At 44.3% G+C, this 23,418-nt stretch overlaps 2 protein-coding genes across 2 annotated transcripts in view; one reads left to right on the forward strand and one right to left on the reverse strand.

The window, feature by feature from the left end:
- The window catches only part of n4bp1 (nedd4 binding protein 1), a 33,416-nt gene extending 20,779 nt beyond the window's left edge, over window positions 1-12,637 (reverse strand). Inside the window, exons 1-2 of the mRNA XM_063197544.1 lie at window positions 12,163-12,637; window positions 6,514-8,141 (exon numbers count right to left, since the gene is read on the reverse strand). Coding sequence (XP_063053614.1) covers window positions 6,514-8,141; window positions 12,163-12,471 — 1,937 coding nt within the window. The 5' untranslated portion in view covers window positions 12,472-12,637. The remainder of the gene's footprint in view (window positions 1-6,513; window positions 8,142-12,162) is intronic.
- Window positions 12,638-15,208: 2,571 nt separating this feature from the next.
- On the forward strand, window positions 15,209-22,033 carry nudt21 (nudix hydrolase 21). The gene is made up of 7 exons (XM_063196209.1): window positions 15,209-15,519; window positions 15,725-15,925; window positions 16,149-16,212; window positions 16,454-16,543; window positions 17,502-17,577; window positions 18,217-18,331; window positions 21,950-22,033. The coding sequence occupies exons 1-7, from the start codon at window positions 15,401-15,403 to the stop codon at window positions 21,969-21,971; spliced, it is 687 nt and encodes a 228-aa protein (XP_063052279.1). The 5' UTR covers window positions 15,209-15,400; the 3' UTR covers window positions 21,972-22,033.
- Window positions 22,034-23,418: the final 1,385 nt, after the last annotated feature.

Here is a 23,418-nt window from a genome sequence, read left to right on the forward strand (position 1 = left end):
GCCCGAAATCTCAATGTTTGTCGAAAAAAAACTACTAAATCTAAACATTTTGATTAAATATTGAGATAAAATACCACATTTAAATTAATTCTATTTCAATTCTTTAATCCAAAAGGTGAATTAAATATTCCCACTATTCACAACCCTCTTCACACACACTCTTCACATAATCCATTTCACCTGGGTCTCTTGTCAGTTGAACTGTCGATTAATTGCGATTCATGTTTTTAATCGATTAGCGCATTGATCGATTAAAGTTGATTAATCGATTAATCGTTTGCATCCCTAGCAGTAGTGCATCATCGAGGTATGTTATCAATAAACACCATCTATATCTATCTACCCACGCAACGGGTCAGCGGCCAACACCACAGGCTGCGTCAGAAGCTCTGCTACCCCGGACAGGCTGCGGTCTGCTCTGCATGCGTAAGTGTAAACAACTCGTGCGTGGATATGAGATCCTGTTTGTCTGAGGTTTGTTTATCAGCGTGGGTTGCATCATGGGTAATTCTAATATTGCTAAACTGGCTGTGGACCTCATCATTTGAAGACGCCGGATCTCCAGACATGACCACGGGGGGAAGTTCTGATACTCCTCAGAGGGCTGAGTTTGTTTTTTAGTAACATAGACAACGGTTGGAGGGTCTTTTTTTGCATGCCACTTATTTACATTTCCAGATGGGCTATTTTACCATACACGTCAGTGGCGGTCCTTTTGGTAGCGTGTTTCCTGTTTGAAATCACTTTCTCTTTGCAAGAGGGAACTTCCCAGCAGCCTTTTGTTACCCCGCTATCTCTCTGTGGTCTCCTGTGAAGCGCTCTAGTCTGTGTGTGTGTGTGTGTGTGTGTGTATGTTACCCCACTATCTCTCTCTGTGGTCTAGTGTGTGTGTGTGTGTGTGTGTGTGTGTGTGTGTGTGTGTGTGTGTGTGTGTGTGTGTGTGTGTGTGTGTGTGTGTGTGTGTGTGTGTGTGTGTGTGTGTGTGTGTGTGTGTGTGTGTGCGCGCGCGTGTGCTGGCCTGCTCATAGTGTTGAAGAGGTCCTCTGCCAGGTCTTTTCAGCTCTCCTCAAGCCCTGCTCATCTCTCACCATTGCAGACTGCTGAGCCTCTCTAATGGGGTGAGCTAAGCCGAAAAACACCACTCATACAAAGTTAGAGGTGTATACAGTATATGTGGTTGATTACTTGTCACCCAATAACAAGAACGCCACCAAAACAACGCCAGGGGTCTGCAGACTGTATATCAACGGGCCGCGGCCATGAGAAGGCCCAACAGCTGAGCAGGCCTTAAACTGTGAGTCTACAAGCATCACCAAAATGGTGAGTGTATCACAGATCATAAATACCATCACACTAAGGCCATGGCCAGGGTTTTAAGTTCATGTTTCCTGTAGTTGGGTGCAGTTACAGTGTGTCTTCAGGAGTCCTGGCTACTATCCATGTGTCTTCAGAGATCAGGGGGGTAGTCCACAAAGCTGATAAACCCCCTAAGCCCTTTTTGGGAAAGGCTAACCTCTGCCTATTAAATCCTAAATATCTCAGCCTCCGAAGCACATACAAACATGAAATGAGTTGCATTTAAAAGCTAGTACCCTGAATGTGTTCATTCAGCTCTAACTTACCCACATTTTTAATAATACAGCTCAAATCTCAAGAACCTGAATGCAGCGTATGTGTGTCTCCAGGACACAATGGGTTAAGTAATCAACCTGGCTAAGTTAATCTATAGGGAGTGGTAAACCTGCTAAATGACAGGCCACAGGGCAGGGTATATAATACTTCATATGAACAGTTAGTATAGGTTGATATGTAAGTTTTGGAACATTTCATATAGATTTTTCCATTTGGTGTTTTTTTTACTTCTAGGACCCCCCCGAATACAAATCCACCTGTTTCCATTTTTTTCGTGAACATTTAGTGGCAAATTCAAGATGGCTGCCATTGTGTGTAGAAATTTCACCATTAATGCCGTTTTAAGGTTCAATTGAACTGCTTTATAATTCCAGGGCAACATTGAATAGAAAACAAATTATTTTCAATGTTTTCCTTCATTTTTTGTGGCAAAATCCAAGATGGCTGACATAATTTCTGGCGAAATTGGCATATTTAATATTTTGAAGTCTATAAAGCCATTGTTGACTTGTTTTGGTAATATTTGTTACATGAATGTGAAGTCAGCCATTACATAAACTAAGCCCATTACAAAATCCAAGATGGAAGACATTTTGTTTAGCAAAATCAACATTAATGTTGCTTTCAGGTCTATAAATCAATAAATGATACTCTACTCTGACGCCATTCATTTGTGAATTCAAGCACAGAGGATTCCATGCTGGTCCAAATTATTGTTCCAACAACAATTGCTATGAGTCACTTCATGTACAGTAGGCCTACCTATTATGCAGTGCTATGTACAGTAATATGCACATTCACCGGATTGGACTGCCTATATCGAGGCAAAGGGCTACAAAGTTGCTTCAAGGTCGGCCTCAGCTTATCTGAAGGCTGTGAAACCGTATGTTCTATCCGGGATGTTGCATTCCTCCAATGCCAACAATCTTGCCATGCTCTCTGCTCATAGAACTGGGCTCTCTGGCATGACAGTCAGAGAATATCCTCAACTGTAGTGATGGGTCATACCCTGATATGGTCTTCCCTACGGTAAGCCAACTCATGTGCTTCACGCGCTCTGAACGTCCCTCATATAATTCCCAACTTACTTAGGCCTATATCATCCATGGTGTCTAATATTATCCTTCACCCATCAGTAGCATCCATTGAGATCACGTCTCTGTGGGTCTGTTGTGGCTCATCCGGTTGGCATGCCTATGTTGGCCTCATAGCAAGTCATCCCAATTCTGAAGCCATGTGTAGTGAAGAGGAGGAGAGTGGGCTCACACGACTTGGAACCAAGGCCTTCTGTTATTTGAACCCAAACCCAAAGTACTACCATATGTCATGACTCAAGGGGACCCTGCTGGTTCCTTGGTCTGTCCTCTGTGTTTCAGTTACAAGATTGGCAGGTGCGCTGACTGCTGATTGCCACACTATCATACACTGACCTTTGTGAGACCTTTGGCATCATGAGGATCCGTATAAGTGGCACAAGTGTGAATCTTTTATGAAAATAATTGACATAAAAATGAAAAGAAACTGGCTCCCTCAATGATGCTGCACATCATGAAGGTGGTCCTCTTGCCCATTACTTTTTTTTACCGTTGTTCAATGAAATGAATTAATAGGATTTTCTTTTACTTTCTGATCTTGTGCGCACAAGATTTACAGTGTGTCACCCCAAATTCCAGATGCTCTTCCTATGAGACTAAACATTTAATGTAATGACACTTATGTGCCTATCGAAATATTACCAATAGGCGTACAAAATAACACAATAGCTTAATAAACCTGAAAATACCAAATGTTCATATTTTGCTACAATGTTGACCATCTTGGATTTTGCTTCTAAAAATTGGAAACAGATTGTTTTGTTTTCAGAGGGGGTCCTAGAAATATAAAACACAAATTATCAAAGGGGCCAGCTCAGATTTGGGATGAGACACATCAGCTGGCCATATAGAGAGGTAAGCTTACGCAATCGTTTTATAGATGTCATGTTGAATTTTTGTAAATTTTAAATGATTTTTGAAAAAGTTCATGTAATGACTGACTGAACGGTCCTGTATACATCAAGAACATTAAAAATACAAGAAAAAAACACTGACTTTAGAGACCTCAAAACACCAAACATGTAATTTTTGCTATATGTTATGTCAGCCATCTTGGATTTTGGTTCTAGAAATGAAGGGGGGAAATAGAATCAGGTAGTTTTGTATTCAGGGGGTCCAAGAGATGCTAAAAAAACACCAATTCCAAAAATGTATATGACATGTTTCCTTCCATTACATTCAATTGTGTTAGAATCTGACTGCATATCCGCCATCTTGGATTTTGGGCGTTTCCACTTCGGAAAAAAAATGGAAACAGGTGGATTTGAAGACTATGGGGTTTGTAGTTGATAAAAAACACAATTTGGAAAAATCTATATGAAATGTTTCTAAACCTCTTTTTTCTGACATATCCACCTGCACTAAGTAGCTGTAGTATAGTATTGTACTACTAAGCTTAGTGTCTAGGTAACTTCCCGGAAAGAGGGCTTACAGACGCTGGCGTGTCTGGTGCCATGTCATTTCTCCGAAGCCACTTTGGTCCGAGCCGTCAATATTCTGAACATTTCCCTTTGATCCTACAGCCCAACAGTTCGACATCTCTTTGTTCCAGAAAAATTAAACTCTTTCTTCCGACAGTGCAATGTTTTCGACCAAAGGCTATCTAGATCACCTTCAGTTGCAGTTTTCTGAATAACTACAAACTATGTTTTTGTTTTTTTATGACTTTATTATACGATAAGAGTTGGACAGAAAATGATTGGTGAGAGAGAGACGGGGAAGGATCGGCAAAGGACCCGGGCCGGAATCAAACCCAGGTCGCCGGCGTAGCAGCCCAGTGCCCTACCATTCCAGCCACAGTAGGGCCAAATAACTACAAACTTACTAAAAGAAAAAGCTTAAACTATGCGCAAATAAAAACAATCTGTAAGCCTAAACTGTAAGTAGGCATGTTTTTGCACTTTTTGTGTGAAAAGATGTGCACACATTGGCGTTAAGCACAAAGCATGCCTAACTGGCTGTGTAGGCCTGTGCTTCTCATGATTTACCTAGAGGTGAAGGAGATCTAACATAGCCTTTGGTTGGGACATTGTTCAGATAAAATGAAACCCATTCTTCCAATTGCTCAAAGAGATGTTGAACTGCTGGGCTGTAGGATCAATGGGAAATTATCGCAATGTTGATGGATCGGACCAAAACGGCTTTGGAGAAACGTACAGTGCCTGACGCATTTAAGCTTAAGTTAAAATGTTAGACTATTCCATCACCGTTTTTGGACAAACAAACAATTTGACAAATGCTGACGGCCTTCTAACTACACTGGCCCTCTGCTGTGGCTATCTTTCCACAACCTCTGCTGTTCGGGGGACATTTTCCATTGCTGCTTCCGACGCCATTTCCATTGCAACTTCAGGAGGTCTCTCGACTGTTGTTGAGTCTGCTTGGCTTCACCAACCAGCCACATCCAGTAGGCCAACCATTTCCTTCGTCCAGCCTCAGAGTCTTCAAGGACCTGGCCATGGCATTTTACGGGTCATTAATGACACTACCATCGCGCTTGAGCGCTGCGCATATCTGTCGGACTGATGGAATGGTGGATCAATTACTAAGCCATTTTTGACAGAGGTTCTTTACATTCATTCATTTACATTGCTCAGGTCTACCTACAAATAATGTCAAATGTCACCTCTAGTCTAATGTTCTACCTCTATGTCCTAACTGCAGTGTCACAGAAACTAGCATTTGCACCTTCCTAGAGCTCGGAGTTCCTGGAAGGTTCGTGACAATTTTTTGTGCTCAGGTTTGCTCACCAAATCGCTCACACGCACACGCACACGCACACGCACACGCACACACACACACACACACACACACACACACACACACGCACACGCACACGCACACGCACACGCACACACACACACACACACGCACCTTAACATGGCTTTGCGTAGTCAGAGTGAGAGCAGTATGAAAGGCTTGGTCGGGGGAGGAAAATGTGTGGATGAGTGTCAAGTGTACAGTACAGTACCTCCGTTTCCTACCCACAACAGCACCCGCCCACGCTACCCTGCACCTGCACCTGCACCTGAGCTCACATACTCTGAAAAACTCTTGCAGTGCTACAGCAGAGGTCCTTACACCGTGGCCACGTTTGCTGTCTGAGGGACTGTATGGAGGGATAGTAGGACAGAGCTATACATGGGTTTCCCGTTTGTAAACAATCCCTGGCTGCGCGCCCCTGGCTGTGCTCTGTTCAAACTCTGATTGTTGGAAACTGTTGTCACTCAAAAAATGCGCTCACGTGGTTGGCTGCTTAGCATCTTCCCCTTCTCACAGAGTGAATGTTTGTAAAATGAAAGCTCATCAGTACTTGCAGTACGACATGGCTGTTGTGACATGCTGCTGTTGTGACTACAGTACTACAGTCATCCCTTTGCTGCATGAGAGAGTGTGTGTGGAACTAAAGCAGTGATTCTCAAAGTGTGGTCCGCGGACCACTGGTGGTCCACGACAGAGCTCAGGTGGTCCGTGAGGGGATTTCTACTTTTCCAAGAAATGCAAGCAGTAGGCTATATTTGTTGCATAATTACAAAGCTAAACATAGCTGAAGTCTTATTTTCACCACAATGAGACAGGCTTGTAACGTGAATAAAAAGTAAGTGATCTGCATCGAAATTAGCACCCGTCAAGTGTCAATTCAGTTGACAGGTGGTCCATGAAGATTTTTGGGGGGACTAAGTGGTCCTCGGGATGAAAATGTTTGAGAAACACTGAACTAAAGCTATGCCACGTCGCTGCATTAGGGAAGGCATGCAGCTAAAAGGGAGATAGTCGTGCTACTTACGCCATGGCCACGTTGCTGCCGTCGATGATGACGTGTCGGAGGTCGGTGCGTCCCGGCTCGTCCTGCAGCACCAGGCGGTAGGGGGTCCGCAGGGATTGCTGGAAGCGCGACACCCCCGTCACCGCCGCCGATTTGGGGGCTCCGGCAATGGCCGGGTAGGAGCAGCTGGGCCGGGTGTCTGGGACGAGGGGAGGGCACTGGGCGGCGCTTCGGAGCGCCGTCACGCTCTCCACGCGCACGGGGCCCATGGTCTGGGAGCCGCGCGAAAGGTAGTCCAGCTTGGGCTCCGAGGCGGAGGACAGGTCGAAGCGCGCGATGGTGTGGGCCTTGGCGGCCTGGTTGCTCTCCCTACGCTCCTCCCCGTCGTCGTCGATGCAGATGACCTCGTAGACGTCGTTCTGGGCGGCTGCAGCTGCGTTGCTCTTCTTAAAAGGAGCCCCCTGCTGCTGGCCGAGCGCGTAGCTGCTGCTGCTGCTGCTGCTGCTGGCCGGCCGAATGTTCTCCTTGGCCTTGAAGTCCGCCATGGCCCTGAGCAGCATGCGCTCCTTGTCCCTGGGGAGGTAGGAGAGCGTGGCAGAGGAGGAAGAGGAGGCGGAGGAAGAGGAGGAGGGGGGGTCGGGGGTGCGAGAGGAGCGAGACGTGGCTGCCCCCTGCTGCTGGTGGTGGTGGTGGTGATGGTGTTGTTGGCGTGGGTTGCCACTGGTGGCGACGCGCTCGCTCTCCTCCACGATGCGCTCCAGCAGCAGGAAGGTGTCCTCGGTCTGGCCCATCTCCCCCACCACGCGCTCCACCACCTCCTGCTGGTAGCCCATGGTCCGGAAGAAGTTGACCAGGCAGCGCAGGTTGGTCTCTGGGCTCACCTCTCCCGCCTCGGCCTCCTCTCCCACATCGCCCCCACTCGCCTCCAGGTGCTGCTCGCCGCTCACGCACGCCACCTGCGGCGTCCTGGCACGCGATTGGCTGGCCTCCCTGGCCCGCGGCGCCAGCTCCGCCCCCTGCTCGTCCTCACGGCGCTCCAGAGAGTACTGGCGCTTGGTGCTGCGCTGCTCGCCCTCCGACGAGCGCCGCTTGTGCGTGGGCCTGCCGTTGGAGAGCGACGTCCCCGGCCCGGCCCCCTCCTCTGGCTCCTCGAAGCTGGCGTCCTGGATGTGGTGGGACAGTTCTGTGATCGGCGTGCTGGCCTGGGAGCGGTCCTGCTGCTCCGCGTCCGTGGTGACGGGGGGCGTGGCGCAGAGGGGCGTGGCTTGCGTGGGGCTCTGGGCCAATCCCAGAAGTTCCTCCTTGAGGGCGCTGGGCAACAGCAGCAGCTCCATGGCGTACTTGTCGGTGCGCTCCTCCACGAAGGTCTTGAAGGCGCGCTTGACGGCCGGCTCGCGCTCGGCGGGGAGGCTGCGCTTCTCCTGGAACAGCGCCACGAACTGCTGCACGCGGCTCTGCGCCATGACGACCGCCTCGGCCACGCCGGCCAGACGCAGCCGGCCCGGCTCCACGGCGACCACCTCCGCGCTCGTCTCCCGTAGCAACCGCTCCAGGAAGAGGCCGCGCGCGCCGGCGAAGATGCAGTGCATGTCCACCGGGTAGCGCTCCTCCTTGGCCAGCTCCGGGTCACACAGGCCCTTTACATACTCCTGAGGAGAACACACATTAGCATCAATGCTAGTTAGTGAGGACACAACACAACACACATAAGCAACAATGCTACTTAGTGAGGACACACCACAACAGTGTATGTGTGTGGATTTGTTGTACATGTTTGTAACAGTATGTTAGTGTTTTCGCTGCATGTGTGTGTGTGTGGGTATGCGTCCGTGTGTGTGTGTGCTGTGAGTAAATTTGTCAAAGAAAGAATGTTATCAGTATGCTAGTGGTTAGTTTCCACTGCTGTGTGTGTGTGTGTGTGTGTGTGTGTGTGATTATTGTCAATATCTTATTATAGGTTACGTTTTAAATTGCGCATTGACTTGACACACATTAGCAACAATGCTACTTGTCGAGGACACAACACACATTAGCAACAATGCCACTAATTGAATAGGACTCCTGAGGACACAACATCACATACACTAATGCTATTCATTCAATACCCTTCACATACTCCTGACAATAACAAGATACAGGTCATTATCAATGCTATTCATTCAGTAGACTTCACACATTCCAGACAACAAAACACACACAAAACATCACATATTTCATGTACAGCAGTTTTCCCCCACTTTACATTACACTTTTGGACACTTTTGTCCAATGTGTCCATGGTATTGGTCACAGAACGCAGGGTTAGGTGCTGTGCTCAAGGGCACCTCAGCCATGGAGGGAGGAAGGTATAACCATTACACAGTGGCTGGCCAAAAAGTGCATTCTGGCTTTAATCTTTTGAGATTTAGCCATTTTAGCTGTCTGTGAAGCAAGAAACTTTTTACATTACATTACAATTCACAGAGCTGGCGTCTCGCTGAAGGGCACTCCAGCCTAGGGCTGCACGATTACGGAAAAAATCATAATCACGATTATTTTGGTCAAAATCATATTCACGATTATTAATCACGATTATTGTTTTTGCTGATTTTTTTTGTGAAAATTATAACAAGATGAAATATAACCAAGAATGAATTACATACGGGATGAGCAAAATAAAATGAATTGTAATAATTATGTAAAGGCAGCATGAAACTTAAGTGGACAGATTTCTGGCCAAAAACACCAGCCTGTCAGTATGTTCTGGCTTCAAGGACGCTCTCAAAAGTAGGTCACTATTGCCATGATTAAATCATGATTAAAATCATGACTTCGATTTCACTATTTTATCACGATTTTGATTATTTTTCGATTAATTGTGCAGCCCTACTCCAGCCTCCTCCTAACCATCAAGCTATGGCTTACGACTTCAGACCAATTAATGTATGAAATTGAAAATCATGAATCTGAAATTCATTTGAAAGCATTCATTAAAATCTACCCAACTTTCTCTGACTGCAATCACATTGTTAACTGCTGAATCATAGCATCCTACAGCGGAACTCGCCTTGCTTGAAACCATTTGTTTACTATTGAGACATTCAACCATCAAGACATTCATTCAGCTTACTATTTTTAAGCAGCGGAAAGGCCAACATATCTCAACGGAGGGGGTTGCATCACCGTTCTTCCACCCCGGGTTCACACTCTTGGTCACACCTAAAGCAGATGTTCTTTCGATACTCAATCTGTGAAGAGCATATTGAGGCCAGACTACTATAGCTCAGTGGTTGCCACCCTTTTTTTGTCACGGGACCCCATTTTGACATCCCAAATTTCTGGGGACCCCATACGCATGTTTCCACGACAAAAATGAAAACATAACTGAGCTAATTAAGGGCATTAAACCTATATTTATTGATGACAGTCTCCATTGTCGATGGTGTTTCAAAGAGAATATTGAATTAAGCTTATGTGGTACTATTGGCAGTATTTATCAGTAGACCTATTCTTTTTTCACACAGACATTTCAGGCGACCGCACATGGGGTCCTCCCGTCCCCAGGGTTGAAAAACACTACTACAGCTATTCTCCCACTCTGTGATACTAGCTGCTGCTGCTAGCATCAGCTGAGCCAACATGTCCATGCATACACATCTCTTCTGGCCCTCCACAACAACATGGACTATGTGAAGACAGATTGCACAATACCTGCCCAGTAGATCATGTGTCAGTGAAGCGTATCAGGCACACTCTACTACACTGTTGACCACAATGGTCGATGTTGATATTGCAGAGGATGACAATGTTGACATGCCCTGCTAGTAGTACATGGATGCAGACTCTGCTTATTGAATATGACTGTCAATACAACGCCTGATGAGAAGGTCCAGACTAATGTACTCTGCCTTCACAAACCTAGCTTGTTTTTTTTTTGTTTTGCTAGACTGATAAACACACCACTTAACTTTCATACACCTTGTTCTCTTAGAAACACTGTCTGCACTTCACCTTAGAGAGAAGGGGTGTGTACATACACAGTACTATCAGTGGGTCTCTTAACCCTGGGATGTTACATAAACTGATCTGAGAGAGATCATAACTAGTCTGGCTAGCGGGCCTGTGCTGAGCTGAGCCCGAAACTGAGGGTGATTTACGTCGCTATCCGCCAGAGTGACTGGGGTAGCTGAGGGTGATTCATTTCTCATCCGCCACAGTGACTGGGGTAACCGAGGGTGATTAATTCGACATCCGCCAGAGAGACTGGGTAGCCGGGGTACAGGGGATTCCGCTGCCCCTGCTCAGAAGCCCCAGGCTGGGGATTCCGGTTTTACTGGCACCGCCGATGACGCGTCCTGCCATTCAGACGCAACTATGCAAATGTAAACAAGCAGACACGTGCGGCCAGAAATATGTACATCGGCGTAATGATGACAGGTCAGATCATTTTCAACGTGAAAGAAAATATAACAGCGTGATTTCCCTTCGCGAACGGGAAACATCTTGGGTGTGTGATTACAAGTTGCGTATTATGCGAACCAGTGACTCAATGGGTACTGTCATTGAAAGTTCACAAAAGACATAAACTGATACCGAAAGAATGAGAATGACAAAGCCACAATGACAGCAACAACGATAGTTTTAAAATGCCACCTTCAATTAGTGTCTGGCAATCAGCCAGTCCACCCACCAATCAATCATCCAATGATTCAATCGCATCATCGTAGGAAGGCCACTCCCAAAGATTCCAAAATTAGGAACAGGGGGTTCAGCAGATTCTACCTGTTATTAACCAGAAAAGTTGTTTCTATAAATGTAACTTATCTAAATGTATCATATCTAGCTAGACCAAATAATATAGACCCAATAACAATGTGGCAAACTCTCTGATGAAACGTTGAGCGTAATGTTATTTATCACACCAAGTCCATTTTGGAACCTGCGCAGGTAGTAGCACATAGGCTCTAGATGGAATACCAGATAATTGGCTAACGAAACTCACTAGGGGATTTGTTCGATAGCCATTAAGAGCAGTCACTGATTATAACCTAGCCTGTTTATGGTGCGTGAAAGATTGAATTCCTCCCAAATGTACGCTGTGTCTCTGGTTGAATTGGTATACAAAAACCAAGTTAGGTTAATCATGGGTAAAATGGGGTCAGCGACAAACTTTATTAGCCAAAACGGACACAAGCCTAGTCAATGTTAGCCAACCAGAGAAGCCACGGTAAGGGGATGGAGACTCCCAACTGAGATCGCTCCCGGACGTGCGGTCCCAGGTGTTTCTATCACTCCCGGACGTGCGGTCCCACCCGATTATATTTCACGTATTATCATATACTGCCACATACAAGCAATTTAGGGTTAGGGTTAGGGTTAGGTTTAGGGTTAGGGTTAAGGTTAGGGTTAGAAACAAAAAACTAACATCAACAAGATAACTGGCTCCGTCATATGGCGGTGGTACCGATAGTCTGGCTAGTGGGAGCGAGATGTAATGTGAGCGTCCTGAGTTGGGAGCGTCAATCAGGGAATCAGAAGCCACGCAGTTAGCCAATTCCCCATCTATTTAGTTAGCTACGTTTACCGAGGGCGTCATCATAACCATCAAATATGACCCCTTTCCATTGCACTAGATTTGATATCGCAAAGAAAACCAAAGATACAATCACTATTACACCAGCCCAGCTTTACCTTTGCCTTCAAAACATCTTCTTTCCTTCCCATTAGCTTCAACCATATTTGCCTTGATGCATTACTTCCGTGAGCTCCAGTGTGGTCGAGAAGTCCAATTATTGTAAAGTCCACACGAAAAACCTGCTCCACTCTGGGTCTGGCGCATTTCAACTCAGCTTGTTTGTCTTCGGGTACAGTAAATTCGTCGACTGTTAGAGCCTCTTGCTGTTGTCTGTTAGCGGGAGGAGAGAGTCTGTGTCCCGGAGGCTCTGAACAGGTTAGCTCGGTGATCCGCTTCATGCCGTTGAGGGGCCGCGTTGTTGACATTATATTACTGAGCACAGATTTCAGTCTATGAAGACTACGTAGTAACTCGTTGTGGCATCTTGACAGAGACAAGTCTCTCTGTCCTTCGTGATTATCCGTTGCGCGTCTACTATGTGGCTTCACTTTTGTTTCACATTGTCAAATTAATGCTACAACTTCCATTCACCCCTCTCAGAGCCATCTAATAACAGAGTTACGCCACTCCCATAGACCTCTATGGACCAATCTTTCCACAGCAATGGCGGCTCTCATGGAGCCTCACGGAGCGTTAACATGGAAATCCTCATTGACTTTAGTTCTATTAGAAGTTACTTAGTTCCAGGAGGTGGCAGTAGAACACAGAAAATGTGGTAAAGGTAATGTAATTTGTTTGTACTTAATCTGTGTTTGGTATGTGATGGTTCTGTGTTAGTTTCCAACGAACAGAAGTTTACTGTTAAGAAACATTTTAATCTACGCAAATCACATCACCAACCGACTTCCTGGTCCCCGGTTTGCGCAACTCTGTTATTAGATGGCTCTGACCCCTCTAAATGCGCGTCACTGACCGACGTCGCGCCACTACCGGGAAGTTCCTAGGACGTCATCAGTACCCGACACCCCGAGAACTGTAGTCAAAACAGAATTTTCAAGTAAAAAAAAAAAACAACAACTAAGTTTGACATACAATTATTCTACTTAAATGTCTTTCTCTGTATTGAATGAAGGCCTATCAGAGATACCCCTAGCGACAATCTCTGGATATTTTCCCTGTTCTTCTAGAATTTCATATGAACATTTTACTGCATTCTATAGAAGGCTACTTTATAGAAAACCCTAGAGTATTTGTGACATCATCATCCAAATATGTCTGTGCATCCAAATGTTTTCTGATGTTTTAATCTCACATTGAACCATTGAGAATTGATTTTTTGAATGCACTATTGCCTTCAGTGTGGTTTTTAATGGTCTGTCCTGAGGGGGAAAATAGGTTATCCCTGGACACAGAATGAAGGATAGGCCTAGGCCTACTGTTGCTTAGCCCACAAACAAAAGGGTCGATGGGGTTCAAAATGTTTTTTGTCTGAGGTGGCAACTGAGTTGGCCCATTGTAAGGGCCATTGAAATAGATGAAAAGACTTTTGGAATAAAACTGTGACAGCTTCATCTGATCTGAGATCATCTCAGTTTAGCCTAATCCTTTTTTTTTTTTTCTTTTTTTTTACACTTAGCTGCCGCCACAGCGACTTACAGTATTTACAGGGTAGCCTATTGGTTACAGCCCCTGGAGCATGTGGGGTTAAGGGTGCATTCCACAAGGGTGGGAGATGGGATATTTCTGACCTCCTACTTGCTGAAATGCATTGGAACGTCTGTTGAAGCGGAATGTTCAATTCGCGAACTGGGGCCAAATTGAAACACCCCGACTTCAAAATTGTGACGTCAACACAGTAGTGACAGTGCTCACAGGTTTGACTTGCTTTGACTTGGTTTAAGTTTGACTTGCAGGGTGGAACACTTTCAAGTGGGAGGTAGTTGCCAGGGGTGGAAAAGTAACTTATTACTTTTACTCAATATTGTACTTGAGTAGCTTTTATGAATACTTTGTACTTTTTAAGTAAATTTTTAAATTAATACTTTTACTTGTACTTGAGTACATTTTGACCCAAGTACTTTACTCAATTACACTGGAACCTGGCCTGAGTACTGAGTAAAAAAAAATTGACTGAGAGACAAAATGCCATGCACAATAATGCCACAATCCGCCAGAAATGAAAGATTGTGCAGGATGGCACACAGCATTTCCACTATTTTACTATCTTGTATCAATGTATTGGATGATGGCTGGTGCCAAGCAAGAGATAGAGGTTATGGAGGACGATATTCAAGAAAAATAAACATGACATTCTCAAGAGGAAAGCTAATTAAAAGTAACTAAGTACTTTTTACTCAAATTACATTTTAAGTGAAGTACTTTTTACTTTTACTTGAGTAGAATTTTAGATAGGTACTTTTACTTGTACTTGAGTAGAATTTAGGCAAAGTAAAGATACTTTTACTTGAGTACACATTTTCTGTACTCTTTCCACCTCTGGTAGTTGCCTCCTGGTTGCATATTGGGAGGCTCCTACCCCCGGGGAATGCGGCATAAGTGCTTTGCTCAAGCACTTCCACCACTGCACTGCAAGGATTTTAACCTACAACCCTCTGATCTAAAGGCCAGCACTCTAACCACTGAGCCATGGCTGCCCAACCACAAATCCTGCACCCTTATCTGGCATTTCATTGCATGTGGGTGGGAAATGTGCCCATGTGAAACTGTCCCCACATAAAAAAGAGAGGGGTGAGGGGGACATTTAGAGGCACTCCTTACTAAAACTAAAATCTAACTATAGGCCTACTTTAGCTAGAATCTGTACTGAGAGGCTACTAGCTTCTAGGGCCTGTGAGCACAGTGCAAACCCGCCCACCAGTTCCTCTTCTTTCTTTCATCTTCATGTTCAGATAACTTTGCCTTGGGCCCAGCAAAGGGTGTCAGCGGTCCTCCGACTGCAATAGGCTATGTGTACAATACAGTGTGCACATACACATAGCCTATTTGTATACTCAAGGGACTGTTTGCATTTGGTCTACAGCAAACTCTGTCTTCACTCATTTGGACATTAGAAAAAAGAGGCTCTTTGGTTGACAGTAAAATGCGACTAATAAGTCACAAGTCATGAAAGAAAAGGGGCATTCTGCCCTCTGCTGGCCAACCAAAATCCTAGCGGAAGTGTTGCATAGAACAACCCGGATGTAATTCGAAGTGGAGCAGTGTGTTTGTTGGACGATAATACAACCTCTGAATTATATCAGTTTTTGTGTTGTAAAATCAGTTTTCCTTTTTGTTTTAATTATTACGTGTAGTTAATAGTTTTACGCGTTCATTTTTATTCATTCGCGCCTAACTATGTCGGTCGTTCCGCCCAACCGATCATCAACCGGTTGGCCCCGTGGAGTCAATCAATTCGGGAATAAATATATCTCCCCGCCAGCCAAACCGCTCACTCTGGAGAGAACGATCAACCTGTAAGTTTCAGAATCTCTTGATACATTGATGACTTAATAACAGAATGCTTGGCTTTGCAAGGCTTCCCTTCATTGGGTAACATTGTGCATGGTGGCCTACTATGTTATGTTAGCCAAATATGCTAACTTGCTAAGTTGTATTGTTTCATGCAGAAAGCAACTGACTGGGCTGTTTCTCCGTGTTGTTTCATGTGCTGTCTTACAGATATCCCCTTACAAACTACACATTTGGCACTAAAGAACCTCTTTATGAGAAAGACAGTTCCGTGGCAGCTCGGTTCCAGCGGATGCGCGAGGAGTTCGACAAGATGGGCATGAGGCGGACGGTGGAGGGAGTCCTGATTGTTCACGAGCACAGACTACCACACGTCCTCCTGCTACAGCTGGGAACTACGTTTTTTAAACTGTGCGTAACTGTGTTGAACTAAAGCAAAGTGCAGAAGTTTATTGTAGGGTTATCCTGCTGACCTGCTTGCACAACGTGTCACTGTGTGACAATTTCACACCACATACAGAATACTGCTTTGCCATTCAGACATGCATTGCATCGATAACACAATTGTTTCTGAAATTGCAAGTGGAGTTTGCAATATAACGTAGCTCTAATGTGGTTCCTTATTATGCCATAGGCCGGGCGGAGAATTGAATCCAGGTGAAGATGAAGTTGAAGGCCTGAAGCGATTGATGACAGAGGTACAGTAGCATCTGCTTAAGGGACTTTTTCATGATGTCAATGCACCTTCTAGTCAATGCATTTCAAGCAAGAAAACTAGCATCCGGTGGAATAGCTCTAGATATAAAAGTGCACCCCACTCTTTTCTATGGAAGGCAGTCGTCTGTAAAACAGAACTTTTTGGCATATGAAAATACCATCATCTTGTCATCATGTCTGTAATAGCCATGTCATTCTGGACTGTCTCATGCTCTTTGACAGATTCTGGGGAGGCAGGATGGCGTAAAGCAAGACTGGGTGATAGACGACTGCATCGGAAACTGGTGGAGACCAAACTTCGAGCCCCCACAGGTCAGTACATCTTCTGGGCATACCTGTCAACCATCCCTAATTTCCCAGGAAACTCCCTAATTTTGACCCATTTCCCGATTTCTTCCCGATTTGATTTTTTCCCCGGAAATATCCCGGATTGTTCACATTATCAAAAAACACTGTCGGTCCAGTAGGCTATTTATAGGCTACCCACAGCTCTGTCCGACGAGCCACACCGCCTCTTGAAGAGAGAGACAGAGGGTCTTGCTTATCAAGCTACCTGCCAAAAGACTGTATGCCAGATACCACCAAAAATTGGAGTTCCTTGAAAATATGAGCTGTCAACCTCGAGCTCCGTAGCGTTTGTGCGCCCACTCTTTTACTCAGAAACCGTCAGTTCATGCAACGCATAAAACAGCCTCGGAACAGCGAATCATGCGATTAACCTAATCACAACCTGTACCAGCACGAAGTTTTGCACGAACAGACAACTTGTGCAACAAAACAACAAGAAGAAACTCATTGCGCTCATTTCATTGTTTTGTTTTCATTGCATTGTTTCTCCACGCTGTAAAACGTGTGTTGAGGGATTTTAGACAGGATCTGTCTTTGCACGCGCGCTGTTGTGAAAAGCAAAGTAGAAGGCACCGTCAGATCTGTGTCATCCCGTTGACTGACAAAATTTGGCCTTTAGAAAATTTCCCGGATTTTGGCTGAAAATATGGGAATTTTCCCGGATTTTGGGAGCTCAAAGTTGACAGGTATGCCTCTGGGGGATTGTCGTCACTGCTGCTAACTCCTGTGGTATTTGTTAAATTATTGTCCTCCTTATTCATAAAGCTGTATTGCCATTGCCCTTGGCTTATAATGCACCGTGAATGCTTGTGCTACATCAAGCGGCTTTGGAAATACCAGAGGTCTGTTGCGCATCGTTAGAAATGGCTCTGTTGCTCCAAGGCCCCTGCTTGACCTTCTTCCTTCACTGTTTGTTTTACAGTATCCTTACATTCCAGCACACATAACGAAGCCCAAAGAGCATAAGAAACTCTTTCTGGTCCAGCTACAGGAAAAAGGTAAGGAACTCCTTATATAAGTTACAGACTTGCATGTATTGCATTGCATTAGCAGACAGTTTTGAAGAACACTGCAAAGTAAATGATTTCTTCCAATTGTGAGTGCTGATAAGAGAGAGAGATAGTTTGTTAAGAGTGATAAGGTATGTCACTTTGCATTTCCACTGCCTTCATTTCTCTTATCTTGTTTTGTGTCTTGACCGTGCAGCGCTGTTCTCTCGTTGAGTCTGTTGATTTGACCATGCAGTGCTGTTTGCATTTCTACTGCCCTCACTGTCCTTGTTTTTTTTCTGTTTTATGGTGCACGCTCTGGGGTGCGTTTATGGCCAGCGTCGTCACTGCTAACTAAGTTAACAACGTACATGGTTGCAATGCGATTTTCCATAGGCAACAACCTATTAAGTTGCTAACTAACCTAATAAGTTGCTAGCTTTCGAGAAACATGGTTCTGGAAGAAAATGAGGACTCCAGGCTATTCTATTAGATAATTTACCTCTTAACTTAACCTGGTTTACTCCTGAACCAGCTTTGCGGTATAGCCCCCTGTTCTCTTGCATGTTTTTATTGTGACCTTTGAGTGCAGCTGTTTGCATGTCCACCGCCTTCACTTCTCTATTGTGTTTTGTTTTGCTTGCGCAGCCCTGTTTGCGGTGCCTAAGAACTACAAGCTGGTGGCTGCTCCTCTGTTTGAGCTGTATGACAACGCGCCTGGCTACGGACCCATCATCTCCAGTCTCCCGCAGCTACTCAGCAGGTAGGGAAGAGCGCTGCCACTTCCATTGCATTACACTGACTTTAGACGGCAAAGAATCACCAAAGTACCAAATCCGCAGATTGCGAACAATTCACGTGCACACACACATCAGTTCTGTATCCACAACCAAAGTTTTGCCTGTCTACCTGTAAAGGAAAATGCCTGAAATGAAACCGTCCATTCATCAGATCATGCACAAGCCTTAAACAATGAAATAAGGTGGGCTTCACAACACTTGTAGCATTGGCTTTATAATAGGTTTATGAGATGTGTACAAAGCAAAATAAATTGGAACATCATGCCAACCACATCTAATTTAACTCTCGCCCGCTGGTATGTTTCACCTTTGTCTTCACTGTACCATCTGAAAACCCCACACAACCGAAACGTTTTCGAATTATGCTCCTCAGCAAAAATCCTACCATGTGATTAGATTAACAACCTGTCTTCTTTACTGATGTGCCACTTCAGCCTCAACCCATGACGCAACTAAAAACGAGCCGTAACGGCCACTGCTCCATGAAATATCCCACCCAGTAATCCTGATTGGCTCATGTGTTCAGAAATTATTCCGATTTTCACGGTCCTCAGATGGTTGCATGAGGAAACCAGAACGTCCTCGTGTGTAGTTTGGCGTAATGCAGCCAGATGGTGGAAGTCAGGTTAAACGAGAGCAAATGCTGTCACTGCGGCAACCTACAGCACATTGACAACAGCTAATAATCTCTACTTGATGAGTATTGGGCGGTGTTAAACCTCCTAATATCACAGCCTATTTTTATTGGAGAATAAAGCCACGAGGGTCCTCTCTTAGTAGGGTGACTTGGTTAGCAACTGAACCATTTTTTACAGCCAAATCTCATGTCTCTGGCACTACTAATAGTAAATACAGCCAGTGAGCATGCTACATTCTCTCTGCATACTCATACCCAGACATACTCGGATGTTAAAGGCCAACCTCCGATAAAACACAGTTTTACTCACTCCTTTTGAAAATCGGACGGTCATCCCAAGTTAAACTCACATGCAAGGCTTCATAGCGGTGCGTCACCTCGCCTGGCTGTGTTTCCCGGTGTTTCCCAATTGACATAAACAATGTAGAAAAACGAATGAATCATGAAAGCCTTTCTGTGTTGTGTCACATCGAAAGAAGGCGTTGCCCTCAAAGGTTTATGTCGACCCATTTTTCTAAAAACATGTTGAGTAATTTTTTTCTGCTTGTTTTCAAAACAAGCAACGCTTGTTGGACTGAAACCTAGCTTAGCTTAGCTATCAGCTGGTTGCTACTCTCAGATACACACAGGGTGCGTTCCAATAAGCGACCTTGCGTCCTCCACTTGTGCTTGTGGCCTCGTACCAGGAAGTAATATGTCATGATGACATCACTGTCAACAGCATTATATTTCAATATCTCGCAAATGCTCAATTGTAAAGTCATCTTCTCATTTGCAAACTGGATGGTAAATGAAAAACAGTCTACCAAAATTTGTTTTGGCAAGGCTGACAGCCGGGAAACTTATTTGTTTTCTCCACGGAGGAGAGGCCAGGAGGCGGAGCGAGGCCACAAGCACAAGTGGAGGACGCAAGGTTGCATATTGGAATGCACACACAGAGCACAAAGCCTCATGCATACAGCCTGCCCACTCCGGTCGCTCCATGCCTGCAGTTCGTCTAGGGGTTGCTGTCGAAATGTCAGAGCCCTGAATGGAGGGGACTCACTAGTTTGACGCCGTGTCGCCCAGGATGGGCGGGATTTGGGTTGTGCGGAGGGCGGGATTTGGGTTGTGCGTACTCGTGGATTTGGGAGCTCGTGCTCAGCTGTAGTGCTGGGTGGTTTTGTCGATACACAAAAACATTAGACTACTTTAATTCTCAATCGGCGTGCACGAGGGTTGTTTTGTCCACATACAAAAACATTTCTTTAATTCTCAATCATAAATACGCCTCAATTCTAATACGCCTCATTTTCAATTCTAAATCCAGATAAAGTTGTCCAGATAAAATTGCATCGGCGCAGGGTAGGCATATTATGCAATATGCTGATAGATAGTACATTGCATTTGACCAAATAATGTACACGTTGGACACTACAAAAAAAGGCTACTGTAATAATTTAGCTTAATTCAAAAACTGCTTATAATACGCCTCGTTTGCAATAACGGGACCTTGACTCAAAGCAACCACGAGCCAATTTCCAAACTTAGAGCGCTGATGCGTCTAATATGTCAGCAATAACGGACCTAGACTCAAAGCAACTGCGAGCTTCTTGTAAAGATCTTGTCAAGATAAAGTTGCATCTGCCTAGGGTATGCAATTTTTTTATTATTAGGTTACATGTTGGCCACCTACAAAAATATTTATTAAGGTTAATTCACGATAAGGCAACTGCGAGCAAACGTAGAACTCTAATGCTTCTAATAGGCCTCGTTTGCAATAACGGGACCTCAACACAGGGTACGTTTAACAAATAATTAGGCCTAGTTGCCAATAAAAATGCGGTTGTATCAGGGTGTCGTTTGCAAAATTACTTGAATGTGTTGTTAAAATAACTTATAGGTCCACTAGTTCATTTGATGTGTGTAGCCTACAACATCAACTGAAAACACAGCTGAATCTCAAATGGTGCACTTGTGCACTTCAGTGTTTATGTTTCAGCGCGTCTGCCCGTATTAGTTACGCACTGAAACATAGTGCCATTTGCTTTTCTGCGTGGGGCAGCTGTCACTCTGAATGACGTGAGGCGCGAGTACGGCCCTCTCGGGCGACACGGCGTCAAACTAGTGAGTACCTGAATGGAACATGCACGCCTCCGTTGGCGCCCCTATAGTGCAGTACCACCCGGGGAAGTGGCGACTCTAACCTTAGACGATCTCTTTGCAGAGCAGGAGGAGGGAGCCAATCAGAGACGGATATACACGACAACCCCGGAAAACCCTCTCGTTTCTCCACAAGCCACCTTGCTTGCTTTCAAAAACGGCTTGAAACAAAGCAACCAGAACGTTTTTTTAAACAGAATCAACACGTAACACATTCAATAACAATGGGGAACCCAGCAATATTAATGAAATGATGTTGAGAGGACATCTTTAAATAATCATTTCGTTTTTATGCTCAGTCACACTTTCAATACTTAAAGGGACAGTTTGGTCAATTTCAACATGCAGTTGTAATGCTCACACTACCCTGGACTTGTCAGTGCCTGAGATTTTTTTTTTTCTTCTTCTTCAGCCGTTTCCGAGATCCTGGTCATTGTAATGGGGGCAGCTCTTTGTTTACATTTCAAAAAAACATTTTTATTTATTCCCAAAAACATCCAAAAGGTTATAAAACATCAGCAGACAACTAGCAAACAGCAGTACCTTTTGGGAAAATATTTGGAGTTGGCCTATGTTTCATTTTTTTAAAATGTAAACAAACGCTGCCCCCATTAGAATTGCTCATATCTCGGAAAGGGCTGAGCCGAAAAATGTGGCATCACCAGGTACTGACAAGTGAAGGGTAGCGTGAGCAATACAACTGCATGTTGATATTGACCAAACTGTCCCTTTAATGCTTACACATTATTTTCTAATGGTATGTATTTTTCCGGTGCTGATGTTTGTGTTTTCTCCTCCTCAGGTTTAACTTCATCTACAACTGAGCCTGGTGGAGGGTGCAGGGACCAACGGGGCTTGTCAGTAAGAGGGGGGGAGGGGGGGGGGGTTGTGTATAGTGAGGGTGGATGAGGGACATTTTTACTAAAAAACTACTCAGAGGCCAAAAAAAAGAAAACCATGAATTGGAGAAAGAACCTCACAGCCCTTTTTATTTTCAGCGTTTAGTTTTATTTCTCTGTGCTTCTCATCCACACCCCGTGTGACAGAAGAACTCCATGAGGGCCTCACTATACTCGGTCATATGTCTGTAAACTCAATGCTGTATTTCTATGTTTGATCAGGAAAAAATAAAATGTTTGTAGTAAAAATGTGTGTTCACGGCAATGTTTTGCATTTATGTTTTTTGTACAGTTACCATTCCATTTTTTAATAAACAGTTGATTTGGAGTTGCTGTGTATGTCCAATTGAGATCAGTTTCCAAATCGCCTTAATCCAACGCCACAGTGGCAATGACTAACTCTACCATGTGTATCAGGTTGGTAGATATAAACTTTATATAGCCCCAAGGGGAAATTTGTGTTCCAGGTTGCTCTGTACAGATGAAAATAGAAAAAAAAAAAAAAATTGTAAATGAGTAGTCCCTACGCAGAAAAGACAGTATGTTTGTCTTTGTCCTTAATTTACTAATTATTGTAGAGCTGGATAGCTCTATGGACAAATGACTCTCCCAGTTACCAAATAATACCTAAAAATGTACTGATGAAGCACTTTATAAGGGATGTAAAATTAACCAGAGTGCAAAAGGGTACAGTGATCATGTGGCTTATGCTAATAGGGCCATTTACTTCCAGTGATTGTGCATTTTTGGCTGGGTATATATCACAGGGAAAATAAAGTTAGTTGTTTTTCATTCATGGATGCATGATTAGAGGTGCAATTGATGTAGTAAACACTTGACTAAAGCATGTGTGATATAGGCTACAGCATTAAAGGTACACTGCAGGAAATGGTCAAAAAATGTACTGCAACTATGCTGCTCATTGAAACTGTGTTGCCTATTGCCAAATTTGATCTTTTCATGAAAGTTTACTAAGTAATAAACTAATATTTTCTAGTATGGCCCAAGTAGTCATTTTTGCAGCTAAAAATGTCTATTTCTGGAAATTCAAAATGGTAGACCATGGACAAGATCCCCCTTTTCATGTATGAAAAGTGCATTTTTTCCCCGTCATAATGAATACTTGGAATTTGATGGTGGTGGTAAGTATTAATGAAAAAGGTAACGTTAGTGAATGGGTAGCATGAATTCTGGAAATAAACAACTACAAATCTTACACAGAGTACCTTTAAAGCTAAATGTTGGCTAATCCCCAATATCTCATGATGCACAAATGATTCAATTATTTTGCAAGCAGGCCTATCTGCAAAAAAAAATGAAAACCACTACTTATAGCCAGACAAGCCAAATATTTTCTGTGCCATGGGACATG

Source organism: Engraulis encrasicolus, chromosome 4 (assembly GCF_034702125.1).
Source record: "Engraulis encrasicolus isolate BLACKSEA-1 chromosome 4, IST_EnEncr_1.0, whole genome shotgun sequence".
Lineage (NCBI taxonomy): Eukaryota > Metazoa > Chordata > Actinopteri > Clupeiformes > Engraulidae > Engraulis > Engraulis encrasicolus.

Coding starts and splice junctions, on each gene's coding strand:
- nudt21 (XM_063196209.1), top strand. CDS start 15,401: ATGTCGGTCGTTCCGCCCAACCGATCATCAACCGGTTGGCCCCGTGGA. Junction 16,213..16,453: donor TGAAGCGATTGATGACAGAG/GTACAGTAGCAT, acceptor GCTCTTTGACAG/ATTCTGGGGAGGCAGGATGG. Junction 16,544..17,501: donor CAAACTTCGAGCCCCCACAG/GTCAGTACATCT, acceptor TTTGTTTTACAG/TATCCTTACATTCCAGCACA.